At 40.5% G+C, this 16,477-nt stretch overlaps 1 protein-coding gene across 5 annotated transcripts in view; it reads left to right on the top strand.

Moving 5' to 3' along the window:
• GBF1 (golgi brefeldin A resistant guanine nucleotide exchange factor 1) overlaps window positions 1–16,477 on the top strand; it is a 102,504-nt gene that overhangs the window by 47,982 nt on the left and 38,045 nt on the right. For all 5 annotated transcript variants that reach the window (XM_048069030.2, XM_048069029.2, XM_048069031.2 and 2 more), the window contains exon 4: window positions 12,012–12,143. In XM_048069030.2, coding sequence (XP_047924987.2) covers window positions 12,012–12,143 — 132 coding nt within the window. The remainder of the gene's footprint in view (window positions 1–12,011; window positions 12,144–16,477) is intronic.

Here is a 16,477-nt window from a genome sequence, read left to right as displayed (position 1 = left end):
TCACATCAAAATGTTGGGTAAGCTTGTTCTTTCGTCAGTAATAGCAGAACAAAATCAACTGTATTTAACTTTACAGGTTAAAATGTTAAACCGGTTGTGGCCCTTACCAACAAAGATCATCTCTTGCCTGGAGAAGAGCTGGGTCAGGCTGAACCCTGAAAAACACCAGAGTCCTGCTGCTTGGAAGGGGTACATTTGGAACTGTCTGTGCCTTTTTTCTGCTGAAGGCATATAGCTTCTATTCAACAAAGTATATAGATCCTCAGAGTCTAGAGGAACAGACAGAATAGGAATCTAAAAATACGTTTCCACCTCTTACTGTTAGGAAACTTTGCCTTTTTGGGATGGTGTGGTGACCCTAGCAATTAATATGTTTTGTTAATGCAGGCGAAGTTACTGTCTTCAGGTAAGGGAAAATAAAATGCTTAGGCTCCAGCTGGTATAGAGTGTGACTGCTTGTGTATTCCTCTGTCCAAGCTGCAACAAGGGCATCGTACCTTTTATGAATGTGTGGAATCCCTTCGTTTCTTCACAAAGGTTTTGAGGTCATTTTTGTTCCTTGCAGACTTTTTTTGAATTGTTTTACAGCTGTCTTCTGATGCTTCATTACAGTATGTGGGAAAAATCCTATTAGATGGGGTTGGGGACAGATTGTGTCTATAATTAAGATACATCCTAGCTGGTGGTGACTGTTACTGAATTGTATTCATGGATCTCTTCAGTTTCAAAAACTAAATAAAAAAAGCAAAAGGCCAAGATTTGACACTCATGTTTTGTACATCAGCACCTTGTATTAGTAGATCAGTCCAGCATTCAGCAGTATGGATAAATTCATTTATCCGCAGTCCATTCTCAAGGACGTAATGCTCACCTGTTTTCATCGTTACAGGAATTGAGCTGTTTCAGTAGTGGCAGTACAGATTTTTACTTTTGTGTGCATACCCTCACTGCTTGCTTCAGCGTCGCTGCAGGAAAAAAACAACAAAAAAGTTGCTTAATGTTTTTATTGTTAAGATGTCTTAAGGCAACAGCAGGATTGACTGCCACCAGCCCATTTTTTCTCCCTTTTGCTTCTGTTCTATAATGTCTCTTTTCCATCTCTGCAGGATTGCAACTAATACTTCCAAGATGTCTGGCAGCCTGCTCCCCTGAGGCTTCTATTTTGCTTCTGTGGTAACTCAGGGTATTGGTACTTGAGCTCTGGGCAACTGTGTTTTACCATTAGCACTTGTAAATTTTACTTTCTGGCAATATTGGGTTGTAGCACAATGACTCTGAGATTGGTTGAGGTCAAACAGAAGAATTTGTGTAAATCATAACAGCAGGGTGTACTAAACCTTGGAGAGGTTTTTCTTATTAAAAGATTCTCTTTCCTCTTGGGCCATCAGACCTTTCTTCATTTCGCTCCTTTGGATGTTGTCTGTCTCACTGATCCTTTTTAGGTTCTCTGGCAACACAAGAAATGTCTTAGCTTTTTCGGGATTTGTTCTTTGATTTCCTTTTAATTTTTCCCCTTGGCACTCATTGGCTTCCCTCGAGAAAGAGGTAAACAGAACAGGGTAACGTCCAGACAGCTAATTGATGATAACACTGTAATTCTTTTTGCCAGCCTTCCAGAAATAGTGAAGCTTTCCTTTGCACAACAGGGTGAATTTGCAATGAGAAAGCTATTCATTGCTTGGTAGACACACAAGGCTGTGGAGAATTACTGTGCTTTAAAATACCAGGGAAGAAAGTTTTAATTTCTCCTGGGCTTTTAAATTGCCTGCTTAGTTTGGGCCTGGTACCGTGCAAGACGTGTAAAATAATATGGCGGAGCAAGTACAGCGCCTGAGCAGGGTTCTGCAGAGTGTCACAACCTAATTGCTCTTCCTTCGACATGTGCCAATTTCTTTTAGAGAGGAAAAAGAGTGCTTAAACTTGACACACATCAAACTTGTGCTGTCAGGAAGATGGACGGATCAGTCCATCCTCTGGACTTGGTTGTGTGCGATGCAATTCCCCGTAGGTTTCATTTAGCCTAGTCGGCCTTGTTAGAGTGGCCGTGCTGCCTGTCTCGTATTAGGAGGGAACCTTGGGAAACCTGGCCCTAATTCACAATGGCAGCAAGATCAATAACTATCAGTGTTTGGTCAAGGGCAGATGAGTTTGTCATGGGATGACTGCTTTTTGCTTTGGTTTAGTTTGATTTAGTAATTTCATTTAGCCGAGTGTCTCTGCATTTGAGGACTGCCCGTGGGTTCTGAAGCTCAGAGCCCGTGCAGGTTCATCACGAGAACTGGTTTGTGTCATGTGTGTGTTGATTTTTTGTAAGAAATCTTTTTAAGCAGTTTGAGCCGATTCTAAACAGAGATTAAAGGTGAAGATCACCTGCATTTTGTTGATGTACCTTTGTCAGGATATGCAGATGTTTCATTACAGATTTTTTTAAAGTTCAGTTTATAAAACAGTACTTTTTCTCCCAGTGCAGTAATGGGAGCTGCGTACTTACTGCTGAATACTGACTGTTCTTCGGAAGGAGTAGGAAGTTCTTTGTCTGGGATTTACATAAGCAGCTGCTGGGAAGCTACTGTGGGCTAGGTGCGGTAACTTTGATCCTAGAGCAGTACTAAAGATGGTTGTTTCCTATGCTGGAAGACAGTGTATCTTATGCAGTGCAGTGAACTTTTATGAATCCTTGACTGCTGTTTATCAATAGAAAAACGGTTTGCTTATTTTCATGCTTTAAAAAAAAAAAAGATAAGCAGTGGTGGAGTCTTAAGAAAACAAACCTTAAATTTGGTATTTCACGGTGTATTTCATTGTAAAATATTTGAGCTAAGTGCAAGTCCAGAAACACGGTTGCTTTCCATGTTAGCGATGTGGAAGGACACCAGGTATCAGCAACGATTTAAATGAATGATAAATAAGTGGGCAGTGCTGATTTTCTACATCTTTGCTGATCCTACCAAATTGTGGAGGAATGCTTTTCTTGCATCCGCACTTGTATTGTCTTGTTCCTTTTAGCTGCAGTGTAATCTGCTTGTAAAAATAGCTTCCCTTCAAACCTGCTGCCAGGACACCAAAGTGCACAGACCCAGAGGTGAAGCTGGAAGAGTGTGTAGGTGTTGGTGATTTCCAGCTGTGGTGCTGTTCTTCCACAGGGGAAGCTTTTCCTTCAGGGGAAGAACTTGGCATGCAACTGACACTGCCTTCAATTACCAGCTGAAGAGCTTTGCTGTGTACCAGCAACCAGAGCTATGCTGAGCCTAGTAAAAGAAATGAGGAACTTTGTGTAGGGATTAGTATATTTTTCAGATCGCAAAAGCTGCTGTAAGCACCGTGGTGTTCCTTCAAAGAGATCTGGCAAGTTGTTCGTGCTGCAGTACTGTCTTCTACCAAAAATATTACACTGAAAACTGCTGCAATGAGTGTAAGTCCTTTTAAAAAAATACTGGTTTTGTTGCTTCTTGGCCTTCTCATTCCATTGCTATGAGAGTTTTCTTTTGTTTAAAAAGAAAAGAAAAAGTTAAACTTCCAGCCACCTGTGAAATTAATTGAGATTTAGCTTACTGAAGGACTTTTTCCTTAGAGGTTTATGTGAAAGTTGATTTTTCTTCTCTGGAAGTTGTTCAGGGCTTTGTATTGAATAACTTCCACCTATGGGAGAAAACCCTTCAGAAACTTGTAGGATCTCAAATCAGTTTTTGTAGAGCTATTGAGCCATTCAGTTTTCTGGAGTAGGATTAAATGCCTTTACAATTGGCCCTACGAATTTAGAGCTTGCATCTGTCTTTGAAAAAAAGACAAAAGTCATGGCGTATTCCGTTATACCTGTGGTGTATTCCTGTGTACCTTTCAGAGGTCAGCTCAGCTGTGTCCACTCATCTCCTTTCCCAGAGAGCAATCAGTCTCTCTACAACTGAGATCAAAGTTTAAGTACTTCTGAATTTGTATATGTGGCTTTACAAACCATGTGTCTAATCTTTCTTTGGAATGTGCTCATGTAATCAGGTGTTGCTCTAGCACTTATCTTCTGCCATGATGTAGGAGGAAGAGTTTCTGAAAAACAAGTGTGGATGAGCATTGAAATCCCACTAAGGTACGAGGGCTCTAAACACCCTTAGGAAGACCAATATGGAAACAATAGGCTTGTACTATATAGTACAGTATAATTGATTTGTTTGCTTTCATCAGAATAATCATTGTTCTTCCAGAGGTATTCAGGTCAGAGAGTGAGAGGAAACATTCTAAGATTCATAGCAAGGCCTTCTCCCAGTGACCTTCAACCTCACTACGCCAAATTACCCCTCAGTTCATGCCTCTAATATGTGTCAACTACAGCTCAGAAAAAAGTTTGTCAAGTACAATTATTCTAATCTCTGCGCTCTCTTCAGTGGTAGGAAATTAGATGAGAATTAAACAAATTCTTCCAACTTTAACTTTTGAAATAAACTTCTTCTCCAACAACTTAATTTCTGCGCTCAGCAATCTGATGACTGCTGATAAAAACTCAGGAAATCTGAACAGTTGTGTTGGGCTCAGAATTCATCCCGAATCTTTTTTTCTTCTGTACTTTAAGTCTATCTGGATAGAAATCACAAAAGCTTGTGCTTTGTGATGCTTCCTGTTGATGGCATTTGTTTTCCTTGTGAATGAAGTGAGCATCTTCTACTTCTCGTAATATCACTGAAGCATATCTCCCTCTGGAGTAGAACACAATGGCTGGGTGAAAAGCACTTGAAATAACAGCAGAGACACAGCTGGAATTTTCAGTGTAATTTTGGCTGAGGATACTAGAGCAAGTACCTGCTTATGAAAAAAAATGTCCAGGGATTTTTAATGGGCAGTCAGAACAGCTGAATTTGAAGCGTGGCATTGGATGAAAACCCTGATAACTAATGGCTAACGCTGGTGGGACTGTCAGGGCTCCTGCTTTGCTGGTAGATGTAAATAATTCCTATAGGAGACAACATTTCAGTTGAATTTATGCCACCATTTATGCCACCCTGACCAGAGGATATCAAGACTGCCAAATGCTCAGTATGCATTCTGTCATCCTTCCCCCAAATAAAATCTCAATTCTGAGGGGCTCTTGAGATCTTGGCACTATGGAACAATCATTTGTTAAAGTCATGTTTAATGAAAGGGAGATAAACACATGAAGCTGGAGTGTGACAAATGAAAGCATTTGTGCCATTGTAATGAAATTAGGCAAACAGAACAGACTTGACAGCTCTGGGTTCCCCCTGTCAAACTGCATTTGTAATCCTAGTCTTGCATTCATGTGTGCCTGTGAATGGCACCGTTTCCCTCTTGGTATGGTGGGCCTGGGCCCCTGAGTGACCATTTTAATTCACAGAGAATTAGGTTTGAAGAGTGTATTTTACAGACACACTGAAAAGGACTGGAATTTATTCTCACTACTGTTTCATTGGCTTGAATATCCTTAATTTTGGATCTATATTTACGTCTATCATAAATACAATTTTTGGTAGCGCTTACTGTGGTGAAGAATTGATTCCAGAGATGCACAAAGCTTGCTTCCACACATCTCCATGGTGAGCTTGTATGCTGCGGTGGACAATCCCCGCAGTCTTTTAAAATAGACTAGTATTTATGTGGTCTGGAAATGGGGATGTAAGCTCCCAGCCCCTCAGCTTCTCCTCAGCTGTCAGCCTGGGCAGGTGTAGAATGCAGTTATCTCCTGTGTTCAGGGCTTAGACTGGGATGTTACAGTGAGGTTTGGGGGGACCTGTGGGAAATGTCAGGTGTCTGGTCTTTTTGATGACCCCCTTCTGATGCATTGAGTGAAGTAGATACTGTCATTGTTATATTCAGAAAGTGGGGTTATATATTTCTATGATTATATTAGCTGCTAGGTCAGATTGTATAAGTAGCGATCCATTCTTCTCTCACATGAGAAATTATTCTGAGAAGTGCTTCATCCTAATTTACACACCGTGTTGCAATGGCTGGTCTAGACCTTGCAAGAAAAAAAAGACCAAAACAACAACAGCAGCCCCCCTGCCCTTGTTGGAAGACAGGACAGAGGTGTCTTTCCACTGAAACCCTGACTATATACCAGGCCTGTGAAGAGGGAAACGTAAGTCCAGGCACCAATTAACGTGGATCATCTAGTTTAGCTTTTTTTACACGTGCTAACTATCTGCCAATTAATGAAGGGTAACTGGAGTTAAATGTTGGGCTAAACTTCCTAGCTGGTAGAAGTCAGGGCATGTCTTTCATTGCAGGTGCAGAATGGCATGTGTGACCAGTCAGTGGGCAGAATTTGTTTTCAGAGTGGTGAAACGTGTGCCTCCTCCATTCATCAGCTGTGGAGCTGATGAAATTGTAGTTTTGCCAAGGGACCTAGAACCAATATGCATATATCGTTCTGGGGCTGCTGCCTCATTTATTCTGTGTGGAACAAATTCAAGCAATGCAGATTTTTAGAGAGAGAAAAGTTACTATAGTTCTGTTTGCTAGATTTGTTAATCTCTAAATTAACTAATTGTCCTTGCCATGTGGTCCTGCATTTGGATCTGAGTGAGAATGAGCCGCTACTTATTCCAGCAGTCAGACTTTGGAAATGTTTTTTTTTTTTAATCTGAAAAGTATGGCTGCTGAATGCTTTCAGATGGTTTTAAAGGGCAAGTCCAATTCTGTCCTTTTTCCTTGTAACTTTACTTCCCTCTCCAACTTAGAGACTGCAGGAATTTCTCATCTTTGGGTGAAAAGGCAAAAAGGTTTGGTGTTTCTTGTGGGTGAATCAAGAATAAGGCTCATGTAGTGTTGCATAGACCAGAAGGGCAATGTTTGCAGGAAGTGTTTTTGATGGTGAGCCAGGAAGTGCTTGCTGCTGCCTCTGTTTTCCGTGGCATAATTCATAGAGCTCGTAGGCAGGAGTCCTAAAGAGCTGGACTTCTTTGTTATGGTGGTTTTTTTTGTCTTTTTCTCATCTTAAGAAGAGAGTGCCTGTTTTTTGAACAATTCAGTGCATAAGCAGGGAAGGTAATAGCACATACTCAAGCATCATTCTTGTCTGAGCTCGCCTGCTTTGGAGGGTGCGTGGGATAAAATTCAAACAGCCTTTCTGAAGGCTGAGCGTCAAAGGCCAACAGCTGCTGCATAAGAGGAGTCCAGGTCATGTGGTTTGGGTTGCAGTTGCCTGTCCTGGGGACAAATGATGTTGAAATAACTTGTCATAAACAATTTTTTCTCGTTCATTTACTCTGATTCGGAACGCATAGCCGATCCTGATAAGAGTCATTCAGGAGTGAAGAGTTGAACTGCCAGAGAAAGCAGCTTATGTGAGCGTTTTACATCAGGAATGTGCCAACAGTGTGCTAACAATAAGAAACCGCTTCTGAGAGGGACCTGCTCCTGTACTTCAGGAGAGAGGGGACACCAGGGGTCTGCTAACGCTTGTTTGCTGAAGTGCCAGAACGGCTGGATGGGATTGCTGAAATGGGAGCTAGGTGCTTAAACATGAATTAGTTGTTTAAATATCTTTATAGACATGTGTGTCTAAGTGCAAATAATCCATAGGATGAGTGAAGGAGAGCTCTGTGGTCTCAGCAGAATTCCGTTCTCATATTAAAATCGCCAGCCCTGGAGTTGGCTTTCTGCTACTTAAGATATTCTTTCCCTACTTTTCAATCTCCGTGTACTGCTTTGGGCTAGCTGAACTTTTTTGGGAGCACTTTTCTTGTTGGTCTCTGGCTTCCCTTCAATTTAATTGAAGGGGCCCATGGATCATGGGTGAAAAGAATGGGAAGGGCTTTCCTGCCAGTCCCTAACGCAGCTGAGGCTCTTCATGTAAGACTAGATCTTGTTTTAATGTATTTTTTCATAAATTGAATAGATTTTAAAGGAAGGCTGCATGTAGGAATCCCTACTGAAGTTTTGATCTCCTTGTGGACCCTTTTTCCTTTTTTTCTCTTGTAATATCTTAGGCTGAGATCAAGCTTAGAGGTTTTATTTTCAAGTTGCAAGTAGCCTAAGCTGAGAAACGTCCCACGTCTTGTAATTCAGATACTGAGAAATGTCTCTTGCTGGGAAGAAACAACTCCAGCAGCAGTTCCCAAATTTCGCACTGGTTATGGTTTCCTCACTTGTAATGCCTGAATCTGAATCTGGCAGAGCAAGATCCAAAGAAATGAAAAATCAGAGCTGCTTTTTTGGAAAAACTTTTGCAAGGCTTCAAGTATGCACTTCCAAGCATTCAATATTTACTTTATATCGGCTTTGCTTTGGGAAAGGAATTGTTAAAATTGTAATTGATTTTACTGCCATTTCTGAGGTTCTCTACATTTTTTTATTATTCTTTCAGGAGAGCATGGCATTGCTTTCAGTTAGGTAGCCAAGAAAGATCCAGACTTTATGTAACCTAACAGATTGTTTTTAGGTGCCTTTAAGTATCTCTTGTATGAAGTCTTAACTTATGGGCAGAACAATTTATTTTTAAGAACATGGTTCTACGTTACCAAAGTGTTATGAAAAGAGTCTTATTCATTCCTTCTGCTCTGTGCTCCAGATTAAACTTGAGCCCCAGTAGGAAAAGCTAGGAGCACCCCGTGCAGTTGCAGTAATTGACCTGAAGGTGGTGGCAGGTTGGTTCTGGACGCTGCCATGTTCAGCATCAGGCTATAAAAGCCTTTCAGGGAGATTTTCAGTGATCTTCTTTGGCTTACTGACTTGTTTGCGACATTTTTATTTGGTTAAAAACTTTGGTTTTTAATAATTTTCGGTTATTTGGTTAAAACCAAGTAACTTTACTGCCACTTTCAGATGCTGAATTTGGTATTTTAGGCAGTGAGAGTAATCTGCTTAAAGACAGCGTACAGCAAGAATAGCCACAGCATGATTTTTCAGTCCTCTTATTGAAGCAAGCACTGCTCCTGAGGTTGAGTTCTCTTTTTGAAAGGAGAGCCCGTGATCCCCTTAAGTCCTAGATGTCTGCAAATGCTGGTAAGAAGGGCTCGTTGTAGTAATCAAGTGAGTAATCCTCAGACGTGAAAAAACTTAGCAGCGTGGTTGGTATTTCACTGACATTTAGATCTCTCTCAGAAAGTAGTTGTTCAGTGGGTAAATCTTGCACTAAAAATATTCCCTTCTTCCTTAGTGTTTTTTTTTTTTTTTTTTGATGACACAGCAACAACTAACCGGTCTGAAACAGTTTTACAGCATACACAATGAGTTTCAGAGAGCTTAATGTAAAATGCTGTGTTACCATAAAAGCTGGCGTCTCTGAATATCAGGGAAGCTGGCCAGAGCTGCTGTGTAATCAGCAGCATGTGCCTAAGTTAAACCCTAATTATTGCAAGCCGTTTTGTGATCTTCATGTGAGCGGGGACGTTCAGTTAAATTGCAGGGGAATCGAATCTTCAGCCAGTTTACATGAAGTTTTGTGTCTGCCTTGTTTTCAGTAGGACTGAAAAGAAAAAAACAACCGATCCTCTCCAGCTTGTGAAGTTAAGGTCTGTTTATTGACCAGAAATGGGATTAATGGAGAGTAAGATATCCTGTGCGTCCTTTGGTAGCAAATTTGGCTGCTTCCTCTCATTCCACCTGTGCAGCTATGTGCATACGTAATGCCATGAGACAAGCTGTGGTGCATTCAGAATGCTACCTGGCGTGCTTTCCCTTTTGCCTTGGTGCACTTGTGTTACACTTAACAGCTTAAGAGAAGTACTGTTAAGACATTTGTGGATTAGGGGAAGAAACATCAGGGGCTCATGCAAGGTCTCTTCATGGGCAGGATGCGTACGGTTATTGTTCATCTCCTTGGGTGGGGTTTAATGTTAGCTTCCAAGTCCTAGATCCTGAGGATGTGGTGGCTGTGCTTTCTTTGCTTACCACAGTGTCAGTGAAACAGGAACCGAATGATCATCTTCTGGTGTGAAGGGAAAACGGTTCAGTTCTGTTGGCTTGCTCTGCGTGGAATACCTGGAGTTGGGAATGTTAATCCAGGTGTCTCTGAAATTCCATTTTCTTACTGGCCAAGGTGCAGCCTTTCCATCCTGGGGCTCTTTGAGTTGAAGGAGGCTGAAGGAATTGACAGCATTGTGATGGATTGATTAGGTGGTGACTGTTCTATGGAAAGGATCAGCTTTGGGGAAGATGAGCTTGAGTGTTGATCCCTAGTAGTCTTATTATATTTAATGTTGTCCAGATGCTTGTAACCACAGACAAGTGCTCTATAAAGCACACTTAAATAAACATTGATGAAAGCATGTCTTATGATCCTCTGCATTTCCATGAGCTATTGAGAGGTGACACAATTGTAATGCCACACCAGAATATTATCTGACGAGTTGGGGGAGTTGTTCTTAAGCCAAAAAGATTGAATCATCACGTTCCTTTTAACCTCTCACAAGTTAATGGCGTTGGCCTGATTTGAACTGGTAGTTGAAAGGTAGCTGAGGCTGCAGAATGATTCCCAAGGTTCCTTTTTTCACTTACAGTTTTGCTTTAGTTAACCACAAAACTATTGCAGTTGGATACTGTTCCCCATGGTCTTAATGTAAAACAAACAAACAAAAAGCAACCAAAACCTATTATTCTTCCTCTTTTGCTGCCTGACAATGTCATGTCATCTCACAATGGTTTTTCACAAGTATATGTTAAGATGCTTTGTTTGCTTTCTGCTTTACTTGGAATTTCACTTGTCTTAGTATAGGAGGTTTTGTATTATTTTATTTTTATCTTACTTTTTAAGTAAAATAATTGTGTTGGCAGGTACAAAACCAGTAGCTTATTTCAGGATCCAGGAATCGCAGGCTTTTTCTCCCCTATGCCAAAGAAGCTCATATGACAGCTAAGTGAAATATTGTGTCATCAGGAATGTAAATGCCAGCGTTCCTGTGACACTATTAGCCGTTAGACTTGTTAACTTTGATTAGGAATAAAATGTAGGTTTCAGCAAGTTGAGCCAACTGTTTCTACTTAAAGAGACCTGTATTGCAGAATTTCTTTTCTCAGGATTGCCCAGGTTACTTCTAACACACTTATTTGCCTCTGTACTGGCCGTATTGTGGCTGACTTCATCTCCTGCTTACTGCTTTTTCTCCTAAATCCTCAAGACTCCTCCTGTCTAGATCCCTTGTGTTGTTGTTGTTATTGTTTTTTCCACTTTGCCTAGTTCTGAGCAATCCTTTCTGTATTTCTTTTTCATTCTTGAAGTTTCTGTTGATCATCTTAAAAAGCTTAGGAAGCTCGTTGGTTGTTGTTTCCCCAGCTCAACAGCTCAGTGCATCAGCTTTTCTATTGCAGCTTTAGAGAGGATACTTGCTGTCCAAAGCAGCAAGTAGAAAGAGTGCCCTTCTTTCTTCTTTGGTTCAGAGGCTTATATAGCTGTTCTGAGAACAAGATTAGAATTGTTTTCAAGTTTGTTTCATCTTTTTTTTTTTTGTCTTTTACAAGAAAACATGTAGTGTTACAGAAATGCGATTTGTATTCAGGCAAATTGCTGCGAGAGATCCATCTAACATCATACATTTTGCATGTGATTATTATGGGGCTATATGTGTAGTAGGATGTTTAAAAAAAAGGCAGAAGGTGGGGCAGATTTTTCATACTTCATGTGATCACAATTCTAGAGATACTAGGAAAATGCAGTCATATCTGCTAAATAACTAAAGCATGAATTTAGGTAGTGCTGGGTCTGTCATATTTAGTATCCTTACAATAGGATTTGTTCTGTAAGTCTCCAGAAGGCTGTTTTGAAGATGATTATATTTGCATAAGAAATAGCAAGCCCTACAAACCATTGCATTTAAAAATATATACATATTCCTATATATAAATGTAATACAAGTATATATGTATATATGTAAAAGCAACCCTGACCTTCCTACCGGTCTTCTGAAACTAAGCTTTTGCAGGCTTCTTTCCTAGATTAATTAATAATTTCCTAGATTAATTAATTAATAGATTAATTTTGCTGTAGATTCTTAAAAAGAAAGCAAAATGAAACCTAATGAATTAAGTCTAACTTCATGTCTGTCTTTTTTTCTTTTTTTTAACAGAGCTATCTGAAATAGAACCCAATGTCTTTCTTCGACCTTTCCTGGAAGTAATCCGTTCTGAAGACACTACAGGCCCCATAACTGGATTGGCCCTCACCTCTGTGAATAAGTTCCTCTCATATGCACTAATAGGTATGTAACATGTCTTCCTGGGATTTACCAAAATGCCAGCCAAATACATCTCCTTGCAACATGTCTTTGGCCAGGAGACATGTTTGCAGTCTTAATGAGGAGATTGGAGAAAGAGGAAAATTATCATTAATGTTGAGGAAATAGGCATCTGCAGTTTCTCAGCATTATTCCTGCTGGTCTTTCGTGGCACTCAAGTAATAATGGCTGGAAATGGAGCCACAGCTTCTGGTTTGCCCAGACTGCTGTGTGTGCTTATGGCCCACTGATGAACTTTGGTATTCACCAAATGCAGTTCAGACTTTTCAATATAATCTGAGTAAAAGGTTCAGGGAAGGGAAAACACCAGTGGGGATTATAGTGTTCTAATATACGTAAATACAGTAGTTTAGTTTTGTGGACTAACATTTCTGTTCTAGAGTGAGGATGTTTTTTACCCAGTTCTGGCACACACTGGACAGGGTCCTGTAGTCCTAACTTGCCAGAATTGCCGTGAAACAGTTTTGCCCTTGCCCTCAGCCAGACTTAATTGCATTAGTTGAATCCTTCTAGTTTTCTTAGGCATGCTCTTCATCCTGATGTGAGGTAAAATAGTTGCTTGATTTTTCAATGGACTTTGAAATATATGAATCTTCCTTGATGTTTGTGAAAGGCTAATAATGTGCGTGTGGTCAGTTGCTGTGGCTCAGCTGGCTCATAGTAATTCATTAGCTTGCTTTCTGTCTGCCTTTAGTGTGTCATCCTGCTACTACTGCTGCTTGAGTTTTCTCTGTAAATTCTGTTAATACTTTCTGATCATACCTGTATGAATTACAGAATTTATAATCTTCGGTATTTGTTGATGCATAGTCTCATTTAGAGGAACCTCTTTTATCACTGTCCCCTCACCTCCAAAGTCCAGTTTTCCTAGTTCTTTTCCTCCATTATACTAAAAGAACACTTGATTTTATTTTTTTTCTCTGCTCTTTTAAAGATTTTGTCCTCTGGAGTAAGCGTGAGTTAAGTTAGAGAAAGAAAGAGGAATTTATTATATATATATAACGGCATCAAAACATCAGTGGGGAGTATTGGGTATAATTACGTGGCAAGAAATAACTAAAATGATGAGATATTAATATCACTTGATAGGACAATAAAGGAATCTTAATAAATAAGCCTGTGAAATGTCCCTCTGAAGGACTAGGCAATAACGCAAGTATGTTAGTTTCAAAGTGGAATGGGAGATGGGTCCTCCTGTGCTTTTGTGTTCTGATCCCACCCAGATCATCAGACTGATACCACGTGTTGAGGCAAATGTCTGCATGAGCAACTGGCTACAAATACTTGATTTGAGGCAGAAACAAGAAAATGATTAAAAATTCGTAGCCTTTCTTTAGGTACTTGTTATTTAGAACGTTTGTTAGGTCGCTCGAGCAAGGATGCCACCCTGTAGCTGTGCGCGAGCGTGTCTGTAGTACACAGCAGAAAAGCCCCTCTACCTGGCTTTTGTTGTGGAGCTGAGCCTGTAGAGGAGGAGAGCTCAGTCCCTGCTGGAGGTGACATTCACAGCGGCCTTGTCCTTTGTGCTGCTCCAGATACCGGCGAAGCTGGGATTAGTGGTTGCTGACTGAACATCTGGCTAGGGTGGTGTTGTTAAATTAAAGCTTTTTGGTCTTGTGTTTCTCTTTGTAATACAAGACTAAAGGTAGTCGAAGTTTGTTTGCCTAAAGAAAGGAAAAGCTTAAAGTTGTCCTTAACATACAAACCTGTTTCAAACTGTACAGAACAAGGAAGGAACGACTCGAGCAAACCACAATGAGTGAAAATTCAATGTGGCTGATATTTATGGCGCATTTTGATGCTGCATAAATTGATGGGTGATACCAGAACACTTTCCATGAGCATCATTAGCTGTGTCTGTTTTGTGAGTGGATGGCTTTTGCTCTACCCACAGGGTCTAAAACCAGTGGCCAGTGAAAAGGCCAAACTCCTTTGATAGGTTATATTTTGTTTAAAGCTTCTTTCTTTTCCTATCCTTGTGCTGTTTCACTGTTCTTATTCTGTCATATGCCACTAGATGGTTATCTGTTGTCTTTTCAGACCAGCGTTGCTGTCGGGGTATATTTTAGAACTAGTTTAAAAGGCTACTAAAAATTATTCTTTTTTGACTTTGGATCCCTTGTAGTCTGAAGTGCAAAGATCTGTTCTGAATTTGTTGGGTGCAGCAGTTCACTGATGGTATAGTGTGCAATCAGCAGCTCAGTTAGACAAAATGACTTTGTATCCACTATGCATGTATTTTGATAGGAATAGTTATAATTAAAGAGATTATCCTCTAGTCTGAAATAAGTTCTGCTGTTTCAAGAATTATGTTCAATAAATGGCACAGTAACTTTTAAAGCACAAGAAAACTTTGCAACAATACTAAACTCTATTGATTTTATCCCTCGGATTAGTTATTTCCTTACTCAGCAGTTCTCTACAGCTAGCTGGCAGCCTTTTTGATGAGCTCAAACCTGACCTATAGGAAGACTAGTGGCTGAATTTCTGAATTGTATTTGTTTTATTTTCCTCAGAAAAGGTATGTGCTCATGTTGTTATCACAGTGTGTCCAGAGCAGCTTCAGGCTCCACTTCTAAAGTTAACTTTTCCTGGCATACCTGAGAACTACGTATCTGTGAGTGAGCAGCTGTTGCTCAGCTTCCAGCAATAGGACTTGTGTGGGGAGTTTAAAGCTTGTTCTCCCCTCTATCTTCTGTGTCTCCTTGGTGATTTATTTTAGTTGCATTAAAGGTCTTACTGAGCAGGCTGCTGGAATTCCCTCATGGTTAAGAGCCTGGATTTTCTGCTTTTTGTTTTGCTTGTTGTGGGAGTACACCCCATATGAAATGTGTAAGTCTAGATGGGGTCTCCAGATCCTTGTATTGTAGGTGGCAGTTTTTGAACTGGTGTTTTACTTCACACAAACCTCTTTTATTAGTGATTCTGAGCAGGCATTGACACATCTTTTCATACTGTTTTTCACCAGGGAACAAAGAAGCATGTTGAGCTTTTCTCTATCTTGTTTCTGCAAAGTAGAAGTATCTGTGCTTTTAATTGAACTCAAGAGACTTTATAAATTGACCTGAATTTGTAGAGCTGTTCCAGGGAACCAGGACTGAAGTAGTCAAGCGTGATACGTGTTGGGAGAGAGGTGTGTTTATTAGTGTTAAAGGTAGGGGCTAGAACTGCCAAGTGGTAGTCATAGATCTGTTAAAGAAGCATATGTACCACTTGATTACATTAACTTTTCACACAGATTATTTATCCATAACTATGATAAAATATATCACTAAGCCTAGAGGAACTCAGACCTACTGGAAGAGCTGATAGTGACGGGAATCTGCATGTTCTGCATATGGAAGCCTTTCCTGCTGCAGATGTTTTTTGTTTTTGTTTTTCCTCTTAATGCCCACTTACCTTCTTTCCACTGTAGTGCTGAGGTTTGGTTAATAGTAATGCTACTACTATAGGTGCTGGCATTGAAACGCCACTGGTCTCTGCCTGATTTAATTGATGAAGCAGGTAAAAATGACCAATTGGTCCTAGAACAGAATACCTGTTGGTTCATTGATGCTTGACTTGCGAACCAGGAGAAAACTCACTCTGAACTATGCAAAATTTGTGCGTGTCTCACAAATATTTCAAAAGTAGGCAAGCTCTGCTCTCAGTCAGGGGTGTGTAAGAGAGGGGATAGAAGTGGTGTTGCCGTGCAGGCAGATGAAATTCTCAGGAGCACAGACAAGATTTCAGTTTTCTGTGACAAGAAGTTGTTTATCCTGCAGCCCTTCAGAATCTGCTCATCATAGTGGAGGCTGCTCTCTTTGGACCACAGTAAGAGCAGTTTTCTGTAACACCTAAGGTTTAGCCCCTAGGTATGAACACATCTGGAGTCAGAGTGAGTCTGCAAAACTTGTCTACAAAGCATGCAAGATCTTGCCTGGTTCCTCTGTCAGCTTCGTTCTTGCTGGAGCTCAAGAGGCCCCATTGCCAATTAATGAGGTATTAACTAGTGTTTAGGTTGTCGACTTTCTATCCTAATGACTGTTTAGGTAGGAAGGTAACAAGATTCTTGCCCAGTGCCGTATTGTTTAAGCAAGAATGAAATCAAAGCCGGAGGCTGCTTTTCTGAAGCCCCTGTAATGTGGCACAAGATACGGTTACTAGCAACAATCTTGTCCTAAACATTCTCGCAACTGCCCCATTGTTTGTAGCTACAAAAGACTGAAATAGAGAGAAGGAGCCTTGATGAATGATTGAAGTGGGAGGCCTGCAACTCTGATATCTAAACTGTGATCATGTCTGTCTGCTGTTTTCTC

Source organism: Anser cygnoides, chromosome 7, assembly GCF_040182565.1.
Source record: "Anser cygnoides isolate HZ-2024a breed goose chromosome 7, Taihu_goose_T2T_genome, whole genome shotgun sequence".
NCBI lineage: Eukaryota > Metazoa > Chordata > Aves > Anseriformes > Anatidae > Anser > Anser cygnoides.
Note: the sequence above shows the minus strand (reverse complement) of the source record. Positions and strands in the feature narration are given on the sequence as shown.